The 26,534-nt window shown below is 44.6% G+C and overlaps 1 protein-coding gene across 2 annotated transcripts in view; it reads left to right on the top strand.

Moving 5' to 3' along the window:
- The window catches only part of HIRA (histone cell cycle regulator), a 436,977-nt gene that overhangs the window by 46,587 nt on the left and 363,856 nt on the right, over positions 1-26,534 (top strand). For both annotated transcript variants that reach the window (XM_086942648.1, XM_086942649.1), the window contains exon 2: positions 10,690-10,752. In XM_086942648.1, the coding sequence (XP_086798774.1) occupies positions 10,690-10,752 (63 nt within the window). The remainder of the gene's footprint in view (positions 1-10,689; positions 10,753-26,534) is intronic.

Here is a 26,534-nt window from a genome sequence, read left to right on the forward strand (position 1 = left end):
GTTTCAGACCTTGGTTTGCCCACTATACTCTTGTCTATTATCCCTTGCGGGATTAATAGGCGAGACCTAAAAAACTGGAGAAGTGTGCATCATTATCAAGGATTTTTCTAAAGAATCACATAAATGATCATGATATTGGTACACTTGTTAAAAGATATTACCCAACACTGTATTTTTAGGTCTCTCAGATCTGCGTTGCAGGGCATGCGTGCTGCTCGCTCTGCGAGATCTCTTGTGATGAAGGACATTTCAGAAGAGGACTTGAAGCCCCGTCCCTCATTTCATTGGAAGGCTTCATCGTTTATGGTAAACTGTGGCCTTCCATTGAAAATGAGCCTTCTTTGTTGCCTCCCTTTCTGGGACGGCCCATCTGGACTGGATTGCCTGCTTTACGGCTGTCGTGAAGCAATTTCTTATCTCAAGGAGTCGTGTTATATAAACATGCCCGTTGAGATCCAGTTCAGAGGGGCCATCTCAAAAGGAGGGCGCCGTGTGTTTTGCATCAAGTGAAAGCGCGATGCAAAAATAAACAACGACTGCCTTTCCGCAATGGCGAGCATGTGTTCTTTACAGCGGGTGCCCTCACTCCGCCGCTGCCCTCCCCACTCCGTCCATACGCTTTTTGCCACTCAAAACTGCGGTGCCGTTGACTTAAGCGCTGCAGCGCAGGTGGTGAAATGTCCGTCGGCATAATTAGAGCATGCTGCGCTAAGCCATGTTTTCAAAGCCATTCTCTGCGCTTTGACACATCGTTTGATCTTGTTACCTCCACTGGGAGTTTCTGAGATCGGCTTTCCTGTAGGCTGTCCGAATGTAGGTATTCTTGAAATGTGTTAGCAGGTTGCGACGTGGGAGGTGGGTCGGATTCACAATGGGTCTGGTAGGCATTTTTTACGAACTCTGTGTCAGAACCATTCTAAGACCCTGTTGTCGGGGTACATTGAAGCTGGCTTTGGGTTGAGCGATCACCGATCCTGCTTGGTTACGTTTCATCCTCTGGCTGCATCAGAGCGGAAGTTACTGAGGCCTGAAATGAAGGTTCATCAGTCGGCTTTGTGCACCGAGCATCCTTTCTCAGCTGCCTTCGCATCGGAGAGCAGCGCCTCCCATACAAATGTAGGTATTCTTGAAACGTGTTAGCAGGTTGCGACGTGGAAGGTGGGTCGAATTCACAATGGGTCTGGTAGGCATTTTTTAAGAACCCTCTGTCAGAACCATTCTAAGTTCCTGAAGTCGGGGTACATGGAAGCTGGCTTCGGGTTCAGAGATCACAGACCCTGCTTTGTTACCTTTCATCCTCCGGCTGCATCAGTGGAATTTTTATCTAATCGCGCAATGGCAACAGCTTTTTTTCTTTATTTTAGGACTTCTGCCCTGTGCCTATCTGTGAGTGAGGGAACAAAGCAAGGCGCATACATACCAGTGGGCGTGAGGATGGCACATAGGCTTCTGGAAGGGAACATGGCACGATTTTGTAGGCCTTTACGCGCACACCATGCGCTGTGCTACCCTGGCCTTTAAATCAAGCACGTCGTCCATAGAACTGCCTGCTCTACACACACACATTTGCGCTTGCAGTGGACATCGCCGGAGTTCTGGACGGCACATGCTTATTCTCTGTCCCTGTTTATCTGGCACGTGCGCGCTTCCACCCAGCGGCAGCCGTGCATGTCTCCAGCCGTGTATGTCTCCACCTCGTGCCTCAAGTTTAACCTGTGGCGATTATTAGAGTCGAAGGGACACGCCGGGTGAGCTGCATGCAGTCACATGCCTGCATGTGCAGACTGGGAGGCTCACAACCCACTGAACAGCGGCCTCACAGGGGTGCATGGTGGATGCAAGGAGTGGGATGACTGCGCAGGGAACAAGAGTGCCCCTCAGTAAGATGGACGCCTTCAGAGTGGACGCTGTCTTCCCACACGCAGGCAAGGATTCACTCTGGGAGCAGTGGGGCAATATTGTGGCCGTGCTACAGCAATTTCTAACTATTATTTAGTGACAAATTAGAATAAATGATGGATATTTGCACAATTTAGTTACGTTATTACACAGTGTACTGTTAGCAGTCAGGTGACGGATACAATCTAACTCCACTAACTAAAAGCATGTTGCATCTGATGCAAATTACGAACCGCGGCTGCTCGGTCCCAGTGCTTTTCTCGTGCACTGGAAGGGCAGCACACTTGACCAACTGTGTCCGGGGCAGTAATATCTCTCACCCCCAAACGCACACACTTTCAGTAGACCGGTTAGAAGGGTTTGCCAATTGTTCAATTGCGCTCAGACTCTGGGGATTTGATTTGACATCCTAACATATGCTGGCGTCGCCCAGTGTGTGATAATTGACTAACACGATAGGACCATTTAAACGGAAAGGCCCAGGACGGCGGATGTTTTCTAGAAACACGAAGGGCACAGTGTGCATATGGAAGGAGGTATGGCTGCTATTCGGGAAGAATAGGTTTCTCCCTGGAGCCTGATGGGGGAGAGGGATGGTGGTGAGTGTGCGATGATGGGTGGGGTCCGATTGAGCGAGTTTTTGGTATTTTTTTGGGGTCGGAGTTTGTGTAAACGTTAGCAGTTGCAGTTGGTATCTCAAGCCACGCCGTTGAGTTTCATCTTTAAAACAGTTCGAGATTTCTCTAACTGCAATACTTGCAATGTAATCTATTTGATTAAATGTCCCTGTTTGAAATTGTATATTGGCCAGACAACGCAGTAAATAAAAACATTGATTGGCCAGCACCGAAGTAGGATCAGGTGCAAAACACCGAATGCACCATTGGTAGAACACTTCACACAGGCTAATCATGATGAAGATGACATTCAGTGGACAATTCTCAAAGTACTGAAACTACCACAAAGACGGGGCAACATGGCCCAGCTATTGAATAGAGAAGAACTCAAATCGATAATTCTCTTTGATACCATCAGGAACGGGCTAAATAGGACTGAAGACTGGACAACTCTGCTTTGAAGCTCAAATAACTGAAATAACTATATCTGTCTTGGTTATAGTTGTCTAGAAGTTGCTCCCACGCTGCCAAAATGCCTTGTATATAATTCATTTTGAAATGTATTACATCTGTAGAATATATCCACGAAATGCCGTTTATTCACCTCGTTTTATATATATATTTTTTTTAAAATGCCTCTGTAGAAAAGGTACATTTTGACCAACTTTGGTTACACTTCCCTTTTTGTCACTTTATTCTACACTTTAAAGTAATTTCACTCCAGGCACGTATCACCGTAATTACTCTGTCAATTCCAGCCTTTTCCCAGTAATCGCGCGCCCAACTAACGTTCTGGCATAGTCAACCCCGGACCGCTTCAACTGCGGATAGAAGTCTTTCCACCCTTTCCATCCCGACACTCACTCAAGATGGCGACAGCGCGTGGTCTATTTAAAATTCAACCACACGATAGATTCCCAGTTCCTGCCATCGTGCCTTGGAACTGAAGGCAGACCGTTGCCGCTCTGCATTGAAGGTAAGAGACGCCGCCGGCTCCGGCTGCCCCACACCTTACTCGCTGGTAATCCTCGCTCACTTGCGGTTCCTAACGCTCTACATGGGTCTCCCTTCCCTCTCTTCCCCCCCCCTCAGCATTGCCTACGCCCTAACACCGCTGACATACCTCCAGTATCAAGGAGGTAGGGGTTGCACCTTCCCTACCAAAGGCTGACGCTTAATTCAACCAATTTCTACTCCTCGAGTGGTCTACAAATCCAAGGTACGCACTCCGCACGGCCAATTTTACAACATTTTCACATAAGGGTATGGCAGCTCATCAATCTAATGTAGCACCTATTTCCTTATTACAGTGTGCATAAGCCGCCGCTCCCTATTACTGAAGCCGCTCCGCGGGGTTCCTCAACCCCTCATTACACATTCTTACGAGGCCCATTGTGCGGTAAGCTCATTATTAATTATGAAACCCGTCCCTAGGAACTCACAAGCTTCAGTTGGAGCCACGCCGCTGCATGCCAAGTTAGCAATTGTTGTATTAAGGCATGATTAGTGTTGTGCACTTCACCACCATGTCCCGCAGAATTACGATCGATCCTTCTGGCACCTAATGAGCAACTCCACCACTGCATGCAAATCCTATTATTGTGCCAAAACTTTGTGCTCTTTGAAATTCTGTCTTAACTATAGCCATTATCAGTACCACCATCTGCAATTTTAAGCGAATGCCTTTGTCACCAGCCACTGCACACCGCTTCCCTGTTTTTAAACACAACGTGAGACTGGGTTTCACATAGGATTTATGTGCTTTACTTAGCACGGTCATTCATTACTTCCTTGTTCCTCTCACACGCCGTTTTTCGAATACATCTTATCGGTCTGTTGCCAATTTAAAACAGTTGCTGACCTGTTGTAAATCTTGTTACTTACCTGAAATCTTGACAGGCTCCCTGTTGTTTGTTTACCCTTTTCAACCCAACAGGCATTGTGGTCTATACCAGGCAATTTTAATTGTTCAGTCCTGATGATGATCCCTCTATTTAATGAGCTTGGGATCGAAACGTCGTCGACAATTCAAAATAGTGCTACTATGGTCCAATGTGCATAAATAATGTGGTCACTATTTTTGTTAGCTTGCTTTATTCCTTGACTAGTACAGGCTACCTTAGCTCCAATTTTGCCTGAAACCTGTTTTGTCTATTGTTTGTTTGCTCCTTTTCCTCTGTATCAGGTGCAGGATTGCGTCCCGTTGTATATATTTTTTTCTTGTATTACTTGATATTCCAAATATATTGCATATTAAAAATTCTCTGTCCGGCTGGACATTGAATATATATAGTACCCACTTAGGTCTATATCTCATTTGTCTTTTATACTTTCGCTCTAAGGACCATTGTTTGCATCTCAGAGAAGCACAAATGATTAACAAGGTGTAATTATTCTAGCAACTATTCAGTACTTTTTCAAGCACATGGAAAGCAAAAGAATTCAGTGTCAGCACGTACATGGAAAAAATTCTCAGACAACGTTGTACAAAGTTAGGTAGAGTTAAAAAAAATTCTGTACTCCTGTTCATATCATATAACCTTTTCCTCAAATGGTCCTTTAACATAAGTTCAACATTTTATAATTTCCTGCTATCACTAACCTACAGTATCAGTAGTAGATAATTTGGATGGACCCTTCATATCATGATAGTGCTGCATTTTCAGATATTCTCCATTATAGGGTTGGCAGCAGGGAAAATAAGAAACAAATGGGACTTTGTTAGAAAGCTAATCTGTGAGGGCAGTAACACTAATATTAATTAAATTCTGTATTTCTTCTTCTTGCATAGCATATTGAGTGGTGGAACAGAAACTGGAGGGGCCTTATAGGCTGAAAGAAGCATTCTGCAGCACATGGGAATACAATTCACACAAAGACAGCACCCTTAAAAAATCCCACCTATAACCAAGGCTATCACTAATAGTTTCCAACCCCATGTGTGTAGTACTTCTGACCAACCTGACCAAGTCCAACCTCCAGTATCCTAATGTTTTTCAGCAGCAATTTTGTGAAGTTTCTGAATGGCTAAATTCACATTAGGACCGTTATCTGGGTTATACTTGCAACCTTCACTACCAATTAAGTGGCATACTCCCCCCATCTCTGCTAAACGAATGTCTAAAACCATACGATTTTGAAGGGTAACGACCAGTAGCTTGTATTTCTACATTAATGTTATTGAATGCACCACAGTCTTATTGCTAAAAGCTTCCACCACCCTGGTCAATTGGCAAACATGTACACTACTGGCCATGGGACCCCAGAAAGGCACCAGGCCCTTCATTGCATCAATAAATTGCTGCAGCTTGGTATCTGTCTGGTCAACCGGTACTTCCCGTTTATTAAGCCGATGTGTCTCGTGATAATCAGAGGGTGCAAGGTAATTGGGAAGGAGAATAAATGCAATATAGCATCTGCCATCATTCAGAGCCAGACATAAGCCTGATTACCACAACCAAAATAGGTGTTTTGCTAGGCAACAAATGATGGGGAACAAGTGCAATTTAATATCACTGTACTGGAGCAAATACTATTCCCAACAGCAAGGGGCCCTTCACCTTGAACACAAAAGGGAGCGCTACTTGCATGCTCAGGTATGGGTATCAAGCCACCATGGACAGCTTTCTCACATTAAAGGATAATAGTGGAGAGGAGTTGTTAAATTCCTCCCTCTCCTTTACGGTGCCATAGATGCTAACAGCATTTGGCCAGCGTAGATCATAGAGGTGAACCCTAAACTAGCTCTGTACAGTCTTATTAGTAACTTTGATATAGGAAGCTAAATTTAATTCCCACCAGGCAATGCAAGACCTATTGGAGAATAAAAGTCGGGAATAAGAGATACTCTCCTTTTGACTGAAGATGGCAAGAAGCCACATATCCAACAATCTGTAGCACTATTGCCAAGCTGGGCATTATCTAAAACCTGAATTAATGTATTCACATATTGCAAACGGTGTGCTTGCTTATGAGGGGCAATTGTTATGTACTGATGCTCTGGTATTGGTGTGGTGACTGATGTCACTGACTTAGCGACTGCGTGGTTTTCTTCTAACCATCAGAAATACCCTAGCATTCCTAATGTGGTGTTCTGTGTTTTTTGATAATAACAATTTTCACTTTCTTGGTCCACAATTATATACCAGACACTGGAGTCTTCCCATCCTGCCACAGATCAGAGCATGACATCCCATGCGGTCTCAGTTCAATATTCCTAGTCTTTCCCATAATGTATTTATCGTATATGAAGTACAAATACCTGTTCTTGATGATTGTTCGATGCTTCTCTTAATATTTGTCTGTATGTTCAGACTATTCTTTTTTTCTTCTCTTTTTTACCCTTCCTTGGATAGATAACCTTGTTTCTACAGGCCTCGTATTTTTTTCTCTCAAAAAGAGAAACCAATCAAACACACCTAACAGCCAAAAGCAATGTAGCATGGCTAAGACCTCCTAAAAATCCCTACCTATTTTACCAAAGAACATTAAGAGCTCCCAGTGTCCTTCACTTCAAAGCCTCACTGGCAAGCTTATGTGCAGGTTCCTGCGTGGGTGTTCTTGACCCATAGATAGTTTTTTCATTCAAATCTATTGTTTTTGACAGTCCTCGGTCTCAAATTATACCTAGGTGAATCCCAATCCGAATGCTCAAATAGAGGTATTGGTATCAATTTGGGCAGTGTGGATGCACTACTTCGCCTTCTACAACCAGCTCCCCATCATTATAAGGTACATGCTGTGGAATTTGTTCACTTTCCAAATCAAGAATCCCCTTCTTCACACATTGATCATAGGACAAAGGCAGTGGAGCTTTCTTGACGTGGTGGCATGTAACCAGTGTTTGAGTCCCATGCACTTGACAGCAGTTTGATTGGCCAGTAACACTTGTACCGGTCCTTTCCAGGGTGGCTCAAGATTGGATTTTCTCTGGAATGTGCGGGTGAAGACCCAGTCTCCAGGTCTCAGTCTACGACCTGGACTTTCAAGATGAGGAGGGAGACTGATCTTCACTTGTGAATGAATCAAACGCAAATGTTTAGCCAATTGTTCACAATAGTCAACCAGCAAGGGATATGCAATTTCTGAGAATTACTTTGGTTTAGGTATACCCTATACATTTGCAGGTCTCCCTATGATAATTCATAGGGAGATAAACCCATCTGTGAGTGTGCAGTGGCGCAAATAAAAAGCAACGCTATTGGTAAGGCGTCGGGCCATTTCAATTTTGTTTCAACGCATACCTTTCCCAGTTTTCCTTTCAAGATACCATTGTATCTTTCTACTAGGCCTGCAGCCTGTGGATGGTGTGCAGCGTGAAACATTTGCCTTATCTGCAAGCCTTTGCAGACCAGGTACATCACTTGGCCAATGAAGTATGGCCCATTGTCGCCGAAAGAACTCTGGGCAAGCCAAATCTCGGGAAAGTTCTCCTCCACCTACTAAAGGTGCAAACCACCACTAAGACCTAATTAAGCTTGTCCACTAGTTCCATTTCTATGAAATCCCTTTGCAGGACTTCAAAGGGAAAATCGGGGTGTATAAAATGGCCGGTCGGGTCTGGGGTACCCTTTCCTGGGTTATAAGTAGCGTATATCATCCATATTTTGACATGGGACTCTGCTACTCTGGGAATCTGTTCCTTGAACCATACATGATCTAATGTAGCCACTACTCCTTTGGCACTAATGTGATTTGGGCTGTGTGCCATAGTAACAATAGCGTTAACATAAAAATTAGGAAGCATCCATCTTTGTTTCTCTGACAGATCCATCCAACAACCAGTATCATCTAATCTGCCATACATCTGACATGCCTCTTTCTCTTCCATGGTACTTTCCTGTTGTATCTCTCTAGCACATTGTAAGGTATTGTTAAACATTGGTACTCCAGGGACCCAGTTTGTTCTGTAGCATACATTAAACTATATTCAGATCTGACTTTTTGCTTGGCTGTTTCATCTGCAAAAGAATTTCCCTGACCTATGTCATCAATAACCTTTTTATGGGCACTGCACTTAACAATGACAACTTTTCTTGGTAGCATCTGGGCATCCAATAACTTTACTATTAATTCCCCATGCTGTATTTTAGCACCAGGTAAGGTCAAAAAACCAATTTTTTTCATAATCGCCCAAATGAGTGGGCAAAGCCAAAGGCGCACTGTACTGGCTGTCAGTATAAATATTTACAATCAATTCACATACCCGTGTAAGGGCAATTACTTCTGATGACAATGGCGGCATTTTTCATGACTCTACCGCTGTTTTCAAAGTGGTGATGGCCTATGCAGCAGTGTTTGTATCATTTGGTAATTTGAAACATAATCATCCACAAACAACTCTCCCTGTGGGTCAGATATGGGAGTATCAGTTAAGTCTACCCATCTGTTGGTCTCTTCTTCAGTGGTAAACACACAATCATGATGTTCTTCCCCTGAATCACTGGGGAGGGGTAGCACTGCGGTCTTGTACAAAACATTGCAACATTTCAGAATGATATTTGGAGCACAAATTGGTAACTCATACCTTGTTAAGCGGGCACTGGTCAGGTGCTGGGTCTGAGTTTTGTTTAGTAGCACATCCACAGCGTGCGGTACCATAAATGTCAAATCGTGACCTAGAACATATATTTCAGATTGTCTGACCGCAGCAGTTGCTACTGAGCGCAAACAATTTGGCAAAAGCCTTAGCTACTGGATCCAATGTGGAGGAAAAATAGACACAAGGTCTATTCCTCCCCCATGGGATAGTGTTGAAACAGATAAAGCACAGCCATCTTCCTCATGGATAAACAAACTGAATTCCTTAGCATAATAAGGGTTACTCAAAGCAGGTGTATTGCATAAATAATACCTTAGTTGTTGAATAACATGCTCACATTCCTCTGTCCAAGGTAGTGGGTTACTAATATTCTTAGATGTTAGAGCAAACAAAAGTTTTGCAATTAAAGAGAAGTTAGGTATCTATTGCCTGCAAAAGGAAGTCATAACTATGAAGGTGCGAACATCAGATTGGGTCTGGGGAAGTTTTATTTTCTGTACCAAATTAATTCTTTCTAGGTGCAGTCTTCCACCACCCTTTGACAGGAGGTGACTTAAATAGGCAACCTCCTGTTTACTATATTGGATTTTAGATAAGAACACTTTATGTCCTAGGAGTGCTAAATGATGTAGCAAATTAACTGTTGTCTCCTTACAACCTTCCTCCGTATCTGAGACAATTAATAAATCATCATTGTATTGGAGTAATACAGAGCCTTTTGAGGGGGTAAAATGGTCTTATTGTTTCTTCAAAGCTTGACTATATATACTAGGACTTTCTGTATACCCCTGAGGAATTTGAGTGAATTGAAAGGAACGCCCTTTGAATGAAAATGAGAAAAGGTGTTGACTTCCTTTAGCAATGGGCACACTAAAAAATGCATTCTTGTAAAATAAAGCACAGTAAAATATTTGGCTGAAGACTGAATCATGGTAAAAATAGAATTCATGTCGGGAACAAAAGGATATTGGGGTATTACAACTTTGTTAATGGCTCGAAGACCAATCACTAATCTGTATCTATCATGGATTCCCTCTGTGTTTTTATTAAGAACAGGAAGTATAGGACTATTACATAGGTTGCCTTCTGTTTCTTTTATTATCCCCTCATATATTAAATCAGAAGAAAACATCTTTGAGACCTTCCTCTCCCCCTGAGATATTTTGTATTGAGGAATGCGGGGTAAGGGAACAACTTGTTTAACTGTGATTACTATGGCATCTATTTCCATTTTACCAACATCATTATCTCCTGTTGCCCAGACCGTTTTATCAATTATCTGTAATAATCCAAGGGCATGGTGAGCAAAAGAATGCACAATGTCAGCACGTACATGGAAATATTTCTCAGACAACGTTGAACAAAGTCTGCTAAATGTAAAATAAAATGTCTGCACTCATGTTCATATCATATAACCTTTTCTTCAATTGAAACTTTGTTTCTGGGCCCATCACAATTTCTGAGAAAAAGGCTCTAGAAAGTGAAGATTTACCCTTGGTCTACCCTACTGTAAACAGTTGGGCACTTCATCTAGAATGCAAGACTGTTGTTTTGTTCCTCATTTTGTGTTAGAAAGAAGTGGGAAGAATTTAATTCTGTATTTGTCTCATCATTTTTTTTAATTTCTTTCAGGGAAACCAATTTTTTCTGTGGATATCCATCCAGATGGCTCAAAGTTTGCAACCGGTGGACAGGGTAAGTCTATTATTTTGTAAGATTGTTGCTCCTAGCCTGTGTACTAAAGCACTGATTTTGAACTTGATTTATCATTGGTGCAATCTTGGATCCTTTTCTAGTCTTTAAATCCGGGTCTACATTCAACATGATTTAAAAGTTCTTTGTGGACTTTGTCCTATAGCAACATTGATTATTGACTGCTAGAAATGGGTAAAAAGATTAAGAACACAGTAAAATGTACTTCTGTATTTACCTTTGTTCCCCAAAATTATAACATCTTGCATTTTATTTGTCATGTGTTGTTTGAAAAAATCAATAGAAATGACCTAATAAAATGAATAAAACTGTTCATTTTTGCCTAACTAAATGTTTGTATTCGAAAACATCCAATACAGGCATGTTTGTTCAACCGTCATTTGATATAATTTGTGTCTGGGGCCTTTCTCTCACCGATTATGATAATTCTTTACGTAAAAAAAATGTTTACCTTCATTTTAAAATGAAATTTTAATTCATGGTACCACAATATTCAAAATGTAGGGGGAGAACGGAGTACAGTTTGCTGCAATTAAGATCCGCTATGTATTAGAAGTACACAGTACCAACTTTTTGAGAGACTAAAGCCCAAAAAAAAGCTGATTTAAACTTCAGCGGCAGTGTCTTTTTGTGGTTTTTGGAGTGAAATTACTTCTTTTAGGGTGAGTTTCTTTGTCAAAATTACAAATACACCAAGGCTCTATCATCACTCAGATTTCCAAAATTGACAGTATTATCCCTTTACATCAGTTAAAATATTAGGTAGGCTTTTGAGAAATGTACCCACGTTTCCAAAATTTACAAGGTGCTTATAATTAAAGTTAGTATTGTTTTGCAAGTATGAAATTGTTACAAGTTTGGATGGTCGTGAAATTTTCGCAAGTCCACTTTGATCAGTTATGGAATATTTATGTGCTTTTGTCAAGGTGACGCAAGCACTCTCTTTATTTAATATAAATGTTATTAGATTTTTCTGATATGCAGTGGTTAAATAAGGGCAATCAAGGAGGACCATATAGTACACACTTTTTTGCCTTTATATATCTTGTGTGCGGGGATATATGCCTGACGTGACAGTGATAAGTCTGTTCCAAATTAGTGCAGTACAGTTTGTGTGTGTTCCAAATATAATACAACTTACACCATGTGAGAATGAATACCAAGTTATCAAACACAAAGAGCTAGAAACTTTCTCCATTTATCCTAAGTTAGATAATTTGATTTTTAATTGTACCAAAATGTGACTGTTTATCCATTAAGTGACTATTGTTGTTCACATACATCGTTCTTTAGTGGATTAAGAAGTCTTTAAGGATACAAAGTTAGTCATATGGAGTCATATTGTTGTGTGCGTATAAAATCCATTGAGCATATGTAGGGCTTTTTTCAGAGTAAGGCTTAGAATTATTAGATGATTAGCTGGATCTCCTTCAAAGAATTAAACCTTCTCAGTCGGATAGATAGCCTCGCCAAAACGAAACCATCCTTGCAACAGTGGAAGTCCATCCCCTCCTCTGCCCTTAAAAGAAACAAAGGACCCTCTAGCTCCAAGCTGGTTGGGAGCAGAATTTGATGACCCTAACAACTTCCATCCTATAACTATCTTCCCTTTCTTGCTAAGATTCTGGAAAGCTGTGTTGCTTTACAGCACAAACTCTTGTAAAAAAAATAAGCTATTATATGAACTCCAATCTGTTTCAAATCCCGTCACAGTACAGAAATGGCTATTGTAAAAATGACTGATGATACCCTGCTCATCCTTGATGAAGGCGGTTCCTGTCTGCTCGTCATCCTAGACCAGTCTGTGGCCTCTGACACAGAAAACTCCCTCCTGCATGTCCTGAAGATTAACACCAACAGATATTTTTTCCAACCCATGAGGCCGATGCCAAGGCTTCCCCCAAGGAGCAATCTTTCCCCCCACCCTACTCAGTATTTACATAAAGCCTGTAGACCATTTTCTTAACAACGTTAACATCAACCTCATTTAAAATATTATCCCGCGTGGGCGTGGCCAAGATGGCGGCGAGGTAGGGAGCAACTTGCGGAACTCCCGCCAGTCGTCCACCACATATAGCGGCACATAGCTTCTTGGTGAGCCCCCGACCATCCGGAACTGCAGCGGAGTATGCCATCGAGCCCCCCTGGCCCTAACGGCTCCGGGGGCTCCGCCGATTGACTCCTGTTGGCGCCGGAGGCGGCCGACCGCCGGGAACCGAAGCAGGCCCCGCAGACAGGGGCAGACGTTAAGGGGCCTAACTTCAACGTGAGCACCGGGGCGCTGCAGGCCTGCGGAGGTGTCGGGACCGGTGACCCGGGATTGGCCCCCACTGCTGCCGGGGGCAGGCGTGAGCGTCCCGGAACTTCGCACAGCTGGCGTGGCGACCGGTGCAGAGCTGGACTAGTGGTCTTTGTCCAGCGGGGAGGCCCACTGCGCTTGAGGACGACGACACGGCCCAGCGGCTCCAGACGTCAGAGGTGAGGCGGCGAAAGGGGCATCGAACGCGGGGGCGGCTGAACCCCTGGAGCAGCATTTGAACCCCAGTGGTGGGTCCGGGGACAGGCCGCCCATCACCCCAGACCCTGGCACGCCAGTGGGCCCCAATGGCGAAACCAGGGGCGTGAACAGGGGCACAGCGAGTGAACCCATGGCGGTAAGATCAGGGGCACGAACGCTGCCCTGCGAAAGGACGGACCAAGACACGCAGCGCAGGCCAGGCAGGGAGTGACACAAGGACTGCGGCTTGCGAGGCCTAGTCCTGAGAGGTGAGGAGCGCGGAGGCGGCGCCAGGGGCCCAGCAGCTTCGTGTGAGGCCGGGGAAGTGGAGGTGACCCGGGGGAAGCGGAGCACGCCTGTGATGACTATATAGGTCGGGAACCTTGGGCTGGAGGCGTGTGTATCGGCGGTCTACGGGGAGTCTCCCGGAGAGCCTGGCAAAGATCGAGCGCCCTTGGGGACCCCCTGGTTCAACGTCCGCGGAAGGGGCTGAGACGTGAGTGGAAGGTGCACTGCCCGACCACTCCCTGGCCATCGTCTACACCAAGGGAGTCCCCCAGGAGAGGCGGCGGGCCTGCACAGTGGGAGCGTTGAGCTTACTTGTGGATTGTGGTGAGAGAGGATCTCCCCTGGGCCTGGACTGGATCTGCTGCTGGCTGCACGCTTTGAAGCGGAGAGGTTTGAGCAGTCAATATCTCGCTCCTGAAATAGCACTGGCGCCCTGAGGATTATGTCCACGGCCAGGAAGCGGAAGCCGAAGTCACTATAAGAACTTTTTGAACAGACCTCCTCCACCCCTAGGGCCCCGAACCCCTCGTCTCTGATGGCGAATACGCAACCCCGTTCCGAGGTGGGAGAAGTACCCATCACAAAGTCATTTATGGAGTCACTTTTCAATACTCTCCGGTCCGACGTACAATCAGTCAAAACAGAACTGACTGCTGAAATGCTGGAAATTCGCAGAGATGTGGACAGCGTGGGTGAGCGGGTGGCCACTCTTGAGGGAAGGAGCGATGTGGTGACGACGGAGCTGAATGCTTTGCAGCAGGAAGTGATACCTCTACAAGATCAGCATCTTGATATGCAGGTTCATCTGGAGGATCTGGAAAACAGGTCTCGAAGACATAGCATCAGGATCTGGGGGGTGAAAGCTTTGGACGAGACCAGGGATCTCTTCGCCTTCACGGAGGGCTTGTTCAGACACATCCTGGGTGCCCCGGCGGATTCCCCATTATCCTGGACAGAGCACATAGGGTTGGCCCGCCTCGTGCATCCAACGCTCCTCCAGCGGACATTTTGGTCTGCCTGCAAGACTTTAAAACAAAGGAAGCAATATTGGCTAAGGCACAAAGCATGCACCCTATCTCCTACCAAGACCTTGCTCTAATTACTCTGCAACACTGAAGGCAGTTCCGCCCGGTCACGGAGCACCTCTGACAACAGAGCATCACATACTCATGGGGACATCCATTTCGGCTTATCTTTCGCTTCAAGGACTGGCTACACCAGATGCGCTCGCTTACTGAGGCTTGTCAGCTGCTGGTTCTAGCGGTGCCCCAGGAAGACGGACAGGGGAAACGCGACTCGGAGCCTGGGACTTCACCATCAGGATGGCAGAAACCCCGGAGAAGGCGCAGATTCCGGAAACCGAACCAGCGAGCCATAGAGCAGGGACAACGGGAAGCTCTTGCCGCTGCCACCCTGGCGGGGCCTAATTTGGACGTGGAATGACCGTGTACTATGAGGTTGTTGTGAACGTATCTAGGACCCTAATTAAATATTCCCGATTTATGCCCTTGTGTGGTTATAACAAATCATATCCTTATAAAGGCATAAGAATCATATCCATATTTAGTCATAGCCAATGCAGTTCAAATACGGCAAGGCTACTTCCCTAGACTCCTAGAAAGTACAACGTGTTCTTTTAAACAAACCAAACCTCCAGCAGCCTGGCAATTCCCCCTGCTTTTGTTTTGATTTGTCCTAGAACTCCTGAGAGTCCTGAAATAACTGCCAGTTCTTAGTGACAGTTCTTAGTGACGTCTTATGTCCAACCTTACGTCAAACACGGCACCTTCCGGGTATAAATATACCAGCATTTGCCTTAAGCAACACAAGGTGGTTTGGAGCAGAGCGGCTATCTACTTACTGTAAGCCCAGCTAATGCGAGTGCCAAAGGAAGCCGACCCTCCCATTTGACGCACTGAGAGAGACGCTGTCTTTTCTCCTGCCGAGAAATCCAGCTCCAGTGTTTCCAGTCACCCTCGCGGGTTGCTGAGAGATAGAGTCCTGAGAACGAGATACAAGACCACCTTCATTCTAAAACCAAGGTACGGAGCTGATTAGATCCTTAGAGAATTCTTGATTCAGATTCTTGGCAAAACTAACTTAACTTAAACTGCAGCTAACTTACTCCTTCCCACGTACTAGCTTTAGGTTAGGTACACAGGGGTAGGCGTATTTTAGAAGCACCAGTCGAGTACGTTTAGTCAACTTTTATCATTGTATGTAATTGTATATATTTTATCCATTTTAAGTATCATGTGGCATCAGAAACAACCATATAAATGCTTTTACAGTATTATTTCATAATACTCCTTTTACTGTACACACTTTACTTTATGATAAGTATTGCAATTGTGGCAATTCACTTCTCTTGCATGAGAAAGAAGACTGCTCAATAAATAACCACTTTTATTGAAAACGCCCGTCTCTCTATTTCTCTGCACTCTAGTGAAGCTAAGCATGCACGATTGACTGAGTGAAATAGCTATCTATTGTTTTCACACGACTCTGGAGATATACTCCATATTCTGGAGGGAGCAAAGTTGTCATGTTTATGCGGTTGTCCGAAACTAATCCCTTCTTGTCTAATCAGGAAAGTTAACTCCTTCCTGTTCATTCGAGAAAGTTTCTAGTGACCTCTGAGCTAGCTGGCATACTTAATTAAGTCTAACATATTCAGTAGAGACCTAGTCGACCTCAGTCCTACGTCTAAACTACCGTTTATGTTATTCCAATGCGCAGAGCCTATTGGGAATATAGAAACTACGCGACATGGCGCCCAACGTTTGGTAAGGCGATAATCTAACGTAAGATACTAGAGTAACTCAGTCGTGCTTTTCACACAGACCCCTTTTCCTGTAAAAACTCCCAATTGACGTCTGGAGTGGGTGAAAGGTTAATATCCGCCGAAACTTAGTAGGAAGAGATTCCTATGTATTAGTTTTTGGTTTAGTCAATGTTAAAGGATACAGTGTTCCAAAATATTGTGCACCTAATCTTTGTTTACTTTAAACGCGCTCTGCCATCTTTCATTAAACAATGTCAACTAACGGCGACAACAACGAAACCGGTGGAGCTGTAGTAGATGCGAATCAACCGGGTGCAGACGTTACAGGGTTTAATGAAGACGACTAGAATGCTATAATCATCCCGGTCAATATAAGAAAAACCATAACTATAAAACTTCTAGAAATGGAGTATCATCAAGAGGTGGTACAGTAGTATTGGTGGTAGAGGCCCATGAATATCAGCAGACAGAGGTATTCTATTCCTGGATAACTTTTCCAGCAGCACATGCTGTGACACGCGAGTTCCACTACTACAAAATAGAGGAATACTCTCCTTTCGAGGAAGTTGAAATTCCACTAACATACCAAGAGCAGCTGCTCTGGTTTAATGGCGCCCTAAAACATCAAAATCACATTACCAGTCTCGGTCCACTAGGTAGACCAGAAGCCACATGGCCGGTTCTAGCCAGCTACACACCACATCCCGACATTGAAAAAATGTCATGCGGAGAACTTTTAGTTCAGCTAAAACAACTAATTAAAATACATAGACAATTGGTCCAATATGTCATGCGGACTTCAACAGTCCAAGCTGCAATTAAAATTCCACAAAACACCCCTCAACAGGGGAACACAAATGAAATTACACCACAGAATATACAATCATGTCTTGGTAAAATACCCGCAAAACGGGAACAAATTCCATTCTGGTTAGCTCAAAAAATCACTCAAATAGAGGCAGTATTTCCTGATACTACCCCTCACGAAAAATACAGAATCCTGACTATCTGTCTTCCAATGAGGATCGCACCACATGTGGAGGACTGTGACACTTGGGGCACAGTCTTTGCTTCTATCTACACAAAGACACATGGTGTTCCGTCTATGGCGGTTATACCAGATGTACTAAGACAGATTCAAAATGAATACGGTCCAGAACATGCTTTAACTATAGGTATGAAATTACTGAAAGACTTTAAGCAGGTCTCGGCTATATTACTAGCCAACATAAAAGGAGAGGCAGCATCTGTGGCGCCAAAAATTGAAAGAAACAGATATAGCAGACCAACCTTTTGAACTTGCCAGAATAATTGAAAAATCCTATGAAGAATTAGGTAGAGATAGTTTGGGTGGTAAACCAGTAAAACCCCAACTAATTGAAAATCCTGAAAAAACTTTCATTAAAAATAACCTCAATTCACAAAAGAAGAAGTGGGAGGGTAATAAACAAACCTCTCCCAGAGAAAAACAGTTTCAGACCAGAGGAAGGTCTCCCCAACGAAGAGATAGATCTCCAGAAGGGGGGGGGCAAGTCTCCACAACGGGAGCCCTCTGAAAAAAGATACAACCTTAGAAATAGGGACAATTTGAGAAAACCTGACAGATATCAAGAAATTGATACACGTCCCTCTCTATCTTTTTAGACTTCCTCAAAGAAATCGGAAAGAAGAGGACGGTCAGAACATAAAGAAGAGCACGTCAAGTCCAAAGACAAAGAACCTGCTCATCAAAGTAAAAAATTACAATTTCAGAAAGAAGGTAGCCAGTATTAAAGTAAAACATGCCGAGAATTCTGAGGACACAACTGAAAAACTGAGAGTGGGCCCAGACAATGCTAGACAGCGCAGCAGAAGTGACCATCGCTCGCAAGATCCTGATGAATCTTCTGGAGACAGTGGACACAAATGAATACATTCAAGTGGAAACTGCAGACACCCGAGTTAGCGTGCCCCATAAACTATATGAAATTACATTACGTATAGAGGGAGATAAAACTAGGAAAATAAAAGGTCCCTTCTGAGAAAATCTATCTAAAGATTATGATATCCTTCTAGCAGAAAAGGACTGGCCACCAGAGTTTGTCAGGGAGTGCCCACATGGCGAAGAAATGATTATGCCTGACTTCTCAAATCACATTCCAATTCATAAAAATACACATTTGCAAGAAAATGGGCAGTGGCCCAAGCACCTGCATTATATAAAAATCATGTAGGATGGGATGAGGATTCTCCTCCCCATAAAATCCAGTTAAAAAATCAACCTACTGCACAGAGGCTGTATCCTGTTAAGCAAGAAGCTAAGAAACAAGTTGGAGAAATCTTATATCAACTTGAATATCAGGGGGTGATTGAAACATGCACCTCACAAATGAACAATTCTTTGTTTCCTGTCTCCAAGCCAGACGATTCAGATAGTCTAGTTTTTGACTACAGACACCTAAACTCCTGCTGTAAAACATTTGCAGTACAAAACTCACACAGTGCAGCACTAATGAATTACATTGTGCGCAAGAAATATAAAACAACCTTAGATATTTCAAATGGTTTCTTCTGTCAAAACATAGCACCTTGAAAGCAGATATTTGACCGCTTTCTCCAGCATGGGGACCCAAAAACAATTTTGTCGTCTCCCACAGGTATTCAAGAACAGCCCAGGATTATTTTCAGCCAGGGTAACAGAGTTACTACAAATATACGATGATGAGGCATTATCTTATGTCAATGAAATTTATCTTACTGACAATGACCTGGAGTCTCACTTGAAAAGAGTGAACACCATCATACTTGGGTTCGCATCTGAAGGGTACAAATTCAACTTTAAATAATCACGAATTGCCCATTTAACAGTCCTATTTTTAGGATATGAGTTATCAAGTGTAGGCAAAAGCCTAGCAGACAATCAATTCTAGGTTTCCTGAATTTCGGAAGAACATACATTCTAAATTATGCAGAGAGGGTTAAACCTCTATACGAACTAATAAAACCTGATTTTAAACCAATTATTTGGACTCAAAAACACACAGAAATTTTAAGATCATTACAAACGGACATGTTAACTAAAACAAAACTGCAAACACGCGCAAACGAACTAAACCTTGTAATCCGAGTCATCCCAGGAAGATGCGTATTCACATGCCTGACCTCTAATGAGGGAGAAACGGTACCAATAGCTTACAAATCACTCTTGTACACACAAGCTGAAATGAAATTCAGTTCTACTGAAAAAATTCTAACTGCGGTTCAAACTGCTGTAGCAAAAGAAAGAGCCCTAGCCCAAGGGAAGAGGATATCTGTTTTAACAGCAGTATCAGCCCTTGAGGCAGTAACAAGACCAGGCATTCTAAATGCTATAGCTCTAGATCCAAAATGGATACAATGGGAAAATTCTCTTGCTACAGAAGATGTGAAGCACGCTTTTGATCCGAAAATGAAAAATCTAGAAGATCTGGAATACGAACATGAATGCCCTCTGTCAATCGAAATTCTGCCTCTCGAACAGTACACCTGTGTAATCTACACGGACAGATTTGCACAACACTACGTTGTGGGAAAACATATTTACAATGCTGCGTGCGCGATTGTTAAAGGTCGCTGGCGCTTAGGTAAATTCAGACCGATGGTCACTAAAACTGAATCACTCAAACTGTACAGCTCAGCGAGCTGAAATACGATCTTTAAAGATGGCGCTTGAAAATGCAGATCGCGAATTTCCGACACTTGTAGTGTGCGATTCACATAACTGCGTCCGGTCTTACAATAACAGCATGCAGACCTGGATAAAAAACAGTTACAAAGATGAGACAGGTGCCACAATGAAGCATAAGAAACTATGGGAACAAGTAGTTCTTTTGCAGAAAGAACTACGAAAGACTCACGTGATACATACGCAGTCTTCAACGTGATGGCGTTCACGTTGCAGGGAATTCATTGGCTGACAGAACCACAGCGGCAGCTGGTCAACCGGCTTCCGTCGCCACAAAAAAGCGTTCTAAAAAACAAATAGATGGAGAAACGCTACTAGCAGTGAAAGCCTCAATGGAAGGCAATTATGTGGTGTACCTCTAAACTATCCACTCGGCAATACATACATAATTGATGCGAACTCCGTTTCGTTTGCTCAAATCCCTGGAGTGGGGAATAGTAATTCCAAACACGAACCGGAGAGTCTTCTTGATTGTAGAAGCACACATGGGATTGGGTCTGAGGCACCAAGAGATCCTGAAATCTCTAATAGAATTACAATAAAAATACTGGTGGCCGGGGATGAGCGTGCAAATTTATAACTTTGCAATGAATTGTCAGGACTGCAACAGAGATCGCAGTTGTGAACCGGACCAGACACCTGCCCAGACACCTCTATTAGACAGCATCAGGCTATCTATACGCAGACATCCAGACGGAAGAATGCGATCCCATAATTATTAGGACGAGATTCATTTGGATGTGGCCCCAGCGCTCGGCTGACGCCAGAACTGTTATAAAAGATTTGCGAGTCTTTATCGGCACATACGCAATTGGCATGCTACATTCTGACCAGGGTCCTGCCTTTAGCTCTCGGGCTTACAAGGAGGCCATGGCCGGCATGGGCATTGCATTGCGGTACTCTAGTCCATTCCATCCCGAGGGAAATGCGGTAGTGGAGAGAAAAAAACGTGACATAAAGCAATCTATAACAGCGAGGGTATTAGGTTCGGGTGACAGGTGGGTCAAACATCTAATAAGTGTCCAACGTAGTCTTAATAATCTGCCAAGAAATTCTCTAGGAAGTATCACTCCGTACGAACTTTTGTTTGGTACAAGAATGATCATTCATGATCTCGATTGTTACACTTCACTTCAGTGGTGAAACAAAAACCTTTTGATATCCAAGATCGTTTGGCTGATTTACAGGACTTAAATGAAACAAGAAAAAGTCTAAGTAACGAAAAGCAAAAACCAGCGACCACTGAAGAAAAACCACCTGTCCCAGCAGGACCTGTCTGGATTCCAAAGATTGGGGATCTGGTCAGAGAAAAGATTGCGGTGAAGAAGGAATTTGGGCCTTCTTACAGAAAAGCAGTACCAGTCTTAGCTGTCAGCGGAACAAGATCAGTAGTACTACCGCCCCTTGCTGGTAAAAAGGAGAACCGAGTTGTATCAATCGACCTGGTGAAACCACAACCGTGGCCAATAATAAGTAGCAGGCCCAGTGGACTCCCGAGAAATAGCGTAAGACCAAATCTTGCTACAATCCAAGAGGTTCAAACTGAGAGACTAATCACTTTTGATAAACCTGCAGTGAATAAAAAAGGACTATGCAACAATGCCATGGAACAGTTCGTCAAGAAACACCTGTCTACAACGATGTAGCCTCTGACTATACAAATGTAACAAAAGAAAATCCAAAGATCAATGGAAATCCGGAAGCAATCCCACCAATTGACAGAACTGCATCTGGCTACTTCATCAATTTCGATGACTTTTCTGATGATCCAAGTGAACATGGAGACAAGCCAGCAACAAAACTTTCAAAGAAAAAATTACAGAGCTCTTTCATCAACTGAGAGAAACATATCTAATTTCACCATGGATTAAATTATGGATTGTGTTAGGTGTACTTTTCCTCCTTCTGTGGCTCATCTTGGTTTTAAGTTTGGTTAGATTTATTGATGGAAAATATATCACAATGGACACAGCAAGTCAGAACATCAACTTGGTCCTGAAACCACACAGATCTTCTCACATCGAAAAACGAGAACTATCATCAGTGAACATCACAGCCATTCCTACACCTGGTAGTGTAGCATGGGACAAAACTGACTATGAAATCTATGGCCTGGTTGAGCTCTTGAAATATCCACACCAATTCAAGATCTCCTTAAGTGACTTCTTATCACCTAGTACTTTCTCTGATGATTGGGACTTTGAAAATATTAATAATATGATGTCAGATTTAGAAATGTCAGCAAAATTTACAGAACATGATTATTTACAGGGTTCATCGAATTATGAGGAAATGTATTGCTTCAATCCCTTTGGGCATCATTATCTGCGTAAATCTGCTAATCCTAGAAATGTTTTCAGTTGTAATCAGTGGGAACATTGTCCAACTCCGCCAAAAGGCAGTTCGAAATTTTTTTATGAGAAATTCCCATACTTCTCAGGGTTTAATATCACGAATCCAGAAACGTTTTATTTCAAAATGTTAAATAAGACAGGAATGAAAAACATGTTGACCAATACTAAACTGATTTATTCTGAAAAATGTTATGAAAAAATGTCTACATTTGGTTTTGAATTTTGGAAAAACAACATTGAGACAAAAACCATCTGGGGTACAAAAGAGTGGCAGGTACAAGGTTTAGAATCATTATTTAGAGCCTGCATGATCCCAGAACAAAACAACAAAATAAAATTAAAAGAACTACAAAAATGTTTTACAAACTTTTGATCTAGTACCATTGAAAATTACAACTAACATTAGGTCACTATTCATTATTTATAACATTTTTAAAACATTGTGATTTGTCAGATCAATACATGTAAGACAGGGGAAAACTAAACATGTACCTTTACTAATGCTATAGATGTAACATTTGCTAAATTTATAACTATTGGCATTTCAAATAACAAAATTAATACTTTTATAATTTGCAAAAGATAAACAAAAATTTAAAAATATTTACATTTACCACACCAAACGCTCAAACTTTTCTATTGCGAGACCTATTGCATTTCCAATGCTTGTTTTAACTTGAATCTCTGTGCAGCTAGGTGCCAGTGAATACCTTTTGTCCCTTGAGAAATATGGCCATGTTTGCGAAGTTGATAGATCAGCAGAGGATCCTGGTTTTGTTCAACTGGATCCTCCGCATAAGATGTTTGAAAAAACCCAAGTAAAGAGAATTGGCATAGTCCATTCTTGACATGACCAGATCTATTATAACTTGGACCAAGGCGTCAGTAGTAGGATATTTCTTTATCTTCTTATTTCGGCGAAGTTGGAAGAAGCATGAAGATATCACTTAACCAAGCAGCTCATCACTAATGAAGCCAAGAAATTTTAACGACTTCTTTGGAGGGGGTGGGGGCATCTCATTAGGCCAAAAGAACTGCAGCTTCACAAGCATCCGCCCCACCGTGCTGCCGACCAGGAAAGAACCCAACCACCTCAGATGCATCCTTCTCAACACCCGCTCCAGCCGCAAACACGCCGTTGAACTCTGGGACCTACTCGACTCAACCTCCCCAGACGTCGCCTTCGTGGCGGAGACCTGGCTGAACCCCGCCTCGGCACCCGACATAGCAGGGACCGCACCAACGATGCAGGAGGAGGAATCGCTATTGTCTACAGGAACACTCTCAGTCTCGACCAACACCGACGACACCCTCAGCACCGCTTAACACCTGCACTTCCATATCCACACCGACCCCAACACCACCCTCAGGGAAGCCCTCATCTACAGATCCCCCGGACCTTGACCACAGTTCAGCGACTCCATCGCCGACTTCGTCAGGACACACGCCCTCGCCTCCACAGACTACATCCTCCTTGGGGACCTGAACTTCCACCTCGAGAACAACGACACCAACTCCACCACCCTGATCGACAACCTAGCCAACCTCAGACTCAGACAACTTGTCACAACACCCACCCACCCACTCCGCTGGACACACGCTTGACCCCATCTTCTCCGCATGCCCCCACGTCTCCTTCAACCACACCACCGATGTCCACTGGGCCGACCATCGCTGCATCCACTTCACCTTTAAGAAACCCACCATGCACCACGCACCCAACAGATGCCTTGCCCCTGCTGGAGCAAAGTCACAAAGACCAGCTAACCACCACCACCATCGCCCAGAGCCCACCCGCCTACCCCATCCAACCCCGACACCGCCGCCCGCAACCTCAGACAGTGGATCAACGACTGTGCCAACACCCTCGCCTCGATCAAGAAACCCTCCAACAGTCACACCTACAAGAAAGCTAGCTGGTTCACTGAAGACCTCCGGGCCTCCAAGCAAACCTGCCGAAAGCTGGAGGAGATCTGGCTCCGTGAACGAACACCAGACAGCCACGCAGCCCACAAGAACGCCACCCGCAGACACCATCACCTCATGAGATCCGCCAAAAGGGCCTCCTTTTAAAACCGCCTAGACAACTCGCACAACAGCAAAGAGCTCTTAAACATCGTGAAGGAACTCTCCAACCCCAGCTCCAACACATAACGACTTCCCACCCTCGCAAGACCTGTGCGACTCGCTGGCCAGCTTCTTCCACCGCAAGATCGCAGACATCCACAACAGCTTCATCGCCACGACCGCCCGACAACCACTGAGACCTCTGCCCCACGACCACCATCCGCACCAACCGCCTGCTCTCCTGGACCAACATCGACGACTACACTATCAAGATCACGAACACCATCCACTCCGGATCTCCGTCAGACCCATGCCCACACCACATCTTCAACAAAGCCAGCACATCCATTGCACCCTATCTCCGGAAAGTAATCAACACCTCCTTCGAGACCGCAATCTTCCCGGAGAGCTGGAAGCATGCCGAGATCAACGCCTTACTCAAGAAACCCTAGGCGGACCTCAAGAACATCCGGCCCATGTCCCTGCCCCAGTTCCCGGCAAAGGTCATTGAGAGGACCGTCAACGAACAACTGACCCGCTACCTCGAGGAGAACAACATCCTGGACCCTGCCCAGTCCGGGTTCTGCAGCAACCACAGTACAGAGACTGCCATCATCGCCACCACCGATGACATCAAGTCCCTGCTGGACAACGGAGAAACAGCGGACCTCATCCTCCTGGACCTGTCAGCCGCTTTCGATTCGGTCTGCCACCACACACCTTGAACACGCCGCCACAACGTCGGGATCCAAGAGAAGGCCCTGGACTGGACCTCCTCCATCCTCTCCGGCAGAACAGAGCGTCCGCCTTCCCCCCTTCCGCTCCGAAGCCACCGAGATAATCTGCGGCGTACCCCAGGGCTAATCCCTCAGCCCAACTCTGTTTAACATCTACATGGCACTGCTCACCCACGTCGCCCGTCGGCACGACCTCAACATAATCTCCTACGCCGATGACACCCAGCTGATCCTCTCCCTCACCAAGGACCCCCACACCGCCAAAACCAACCTTCACGAAGGAATGAAGGCCGTCGCTGAATGGATGAGGAGCAGCCGACTGAATCTGAACTCGGACAAGGAGGTCCTCATCCTCAGATCCACCCCTTAGGCCTGGGACGATTCCTGGTGGCCGACCGCACTGGGAATCGCTCCAACACCCACTGACCAAGCACACAACTAGGGGTCATCCTCGACTCCTCCCTCTCCATGACTAAACCGGTCAACGCTGTCTCCTCCTCCTGTTTCAACACCCTCTGCATGCTCTGCAGGATCTACAAGTGGATCCCCACTGAAACGAGAAGAACGGTCACTCAGGCCCTTGCAGCAGCAAGTTGGACTACTAAAACGCCCTCTACGCAGGAGCCTCGGCCAAACTCCTGAGACGACTCCAACGCATCCAGAACGCCTCTGCACGCCTGATCCTCGACATCCCTCGCCGCAGCCACATCATACGCCACCTGAGAAACCTGCACTGGCTCCCGGTCAACAAGAGGATGACCTTCAAGCTCCTCACCCACGCACACAAGGCACTCCACAACACCGGACCAACGTACCTCAACAGACAACTCGGCTTCTACACCCCCACCCGCCAGCTCCACTACGCTGACCTCTCCCTCGCCACAGTCCCCTGCTTCCGAAGAGCGACCTCCAGCGGCAGATCGTTCTCCCGCCTCGCCGCCAAGACCTGGAACACCCTCCCCATCCTCCTACGGCAGACCCAAGACCTGCTGACCTTCAGAAAACTCCTTAAGACCTGGCTTTTCGAGCAGTAGCAGCATTCCCCACCCCAGCGCCTTGAGACCCTCACGGGTGAGTAGTGCGCTTTACTAATGAAATTATTTGATTGATTGATTGATTAGACTGGAGTAGAGGGGGTCAATTGTGTAGATTAGAGTAGAGTGGAGTGGGGTACAGGGGAATGGGGTATTGTGCTAAATTAGAGTGGAGTGGAGATTGGAGTGGGGTAGATTGGAGTGTAGTAGAGTGGGCTGGATTAATGTGAGGTAGATTAGACTAGATTAGAGTGGCGAGGGGTAGATCCTGATAGATTGGAGTGGAGCTGGATATATTG

Source organism: Lissotriton vulgaris, chromosome 11 (assembly GCF_964263255.1).
Source record: "Lissotriton vulgaris chromosome 11, aLisVul1.2, whole genome shotgun sequence".
In the NCBI taxonomy this organism is placed as follows: domain Eukaryota; kingdom Metazoa; phylum Chordata; class Amphibia; order Caudata; family Salamandridae; genus Lissotriton; species Lissotriton vulgaris.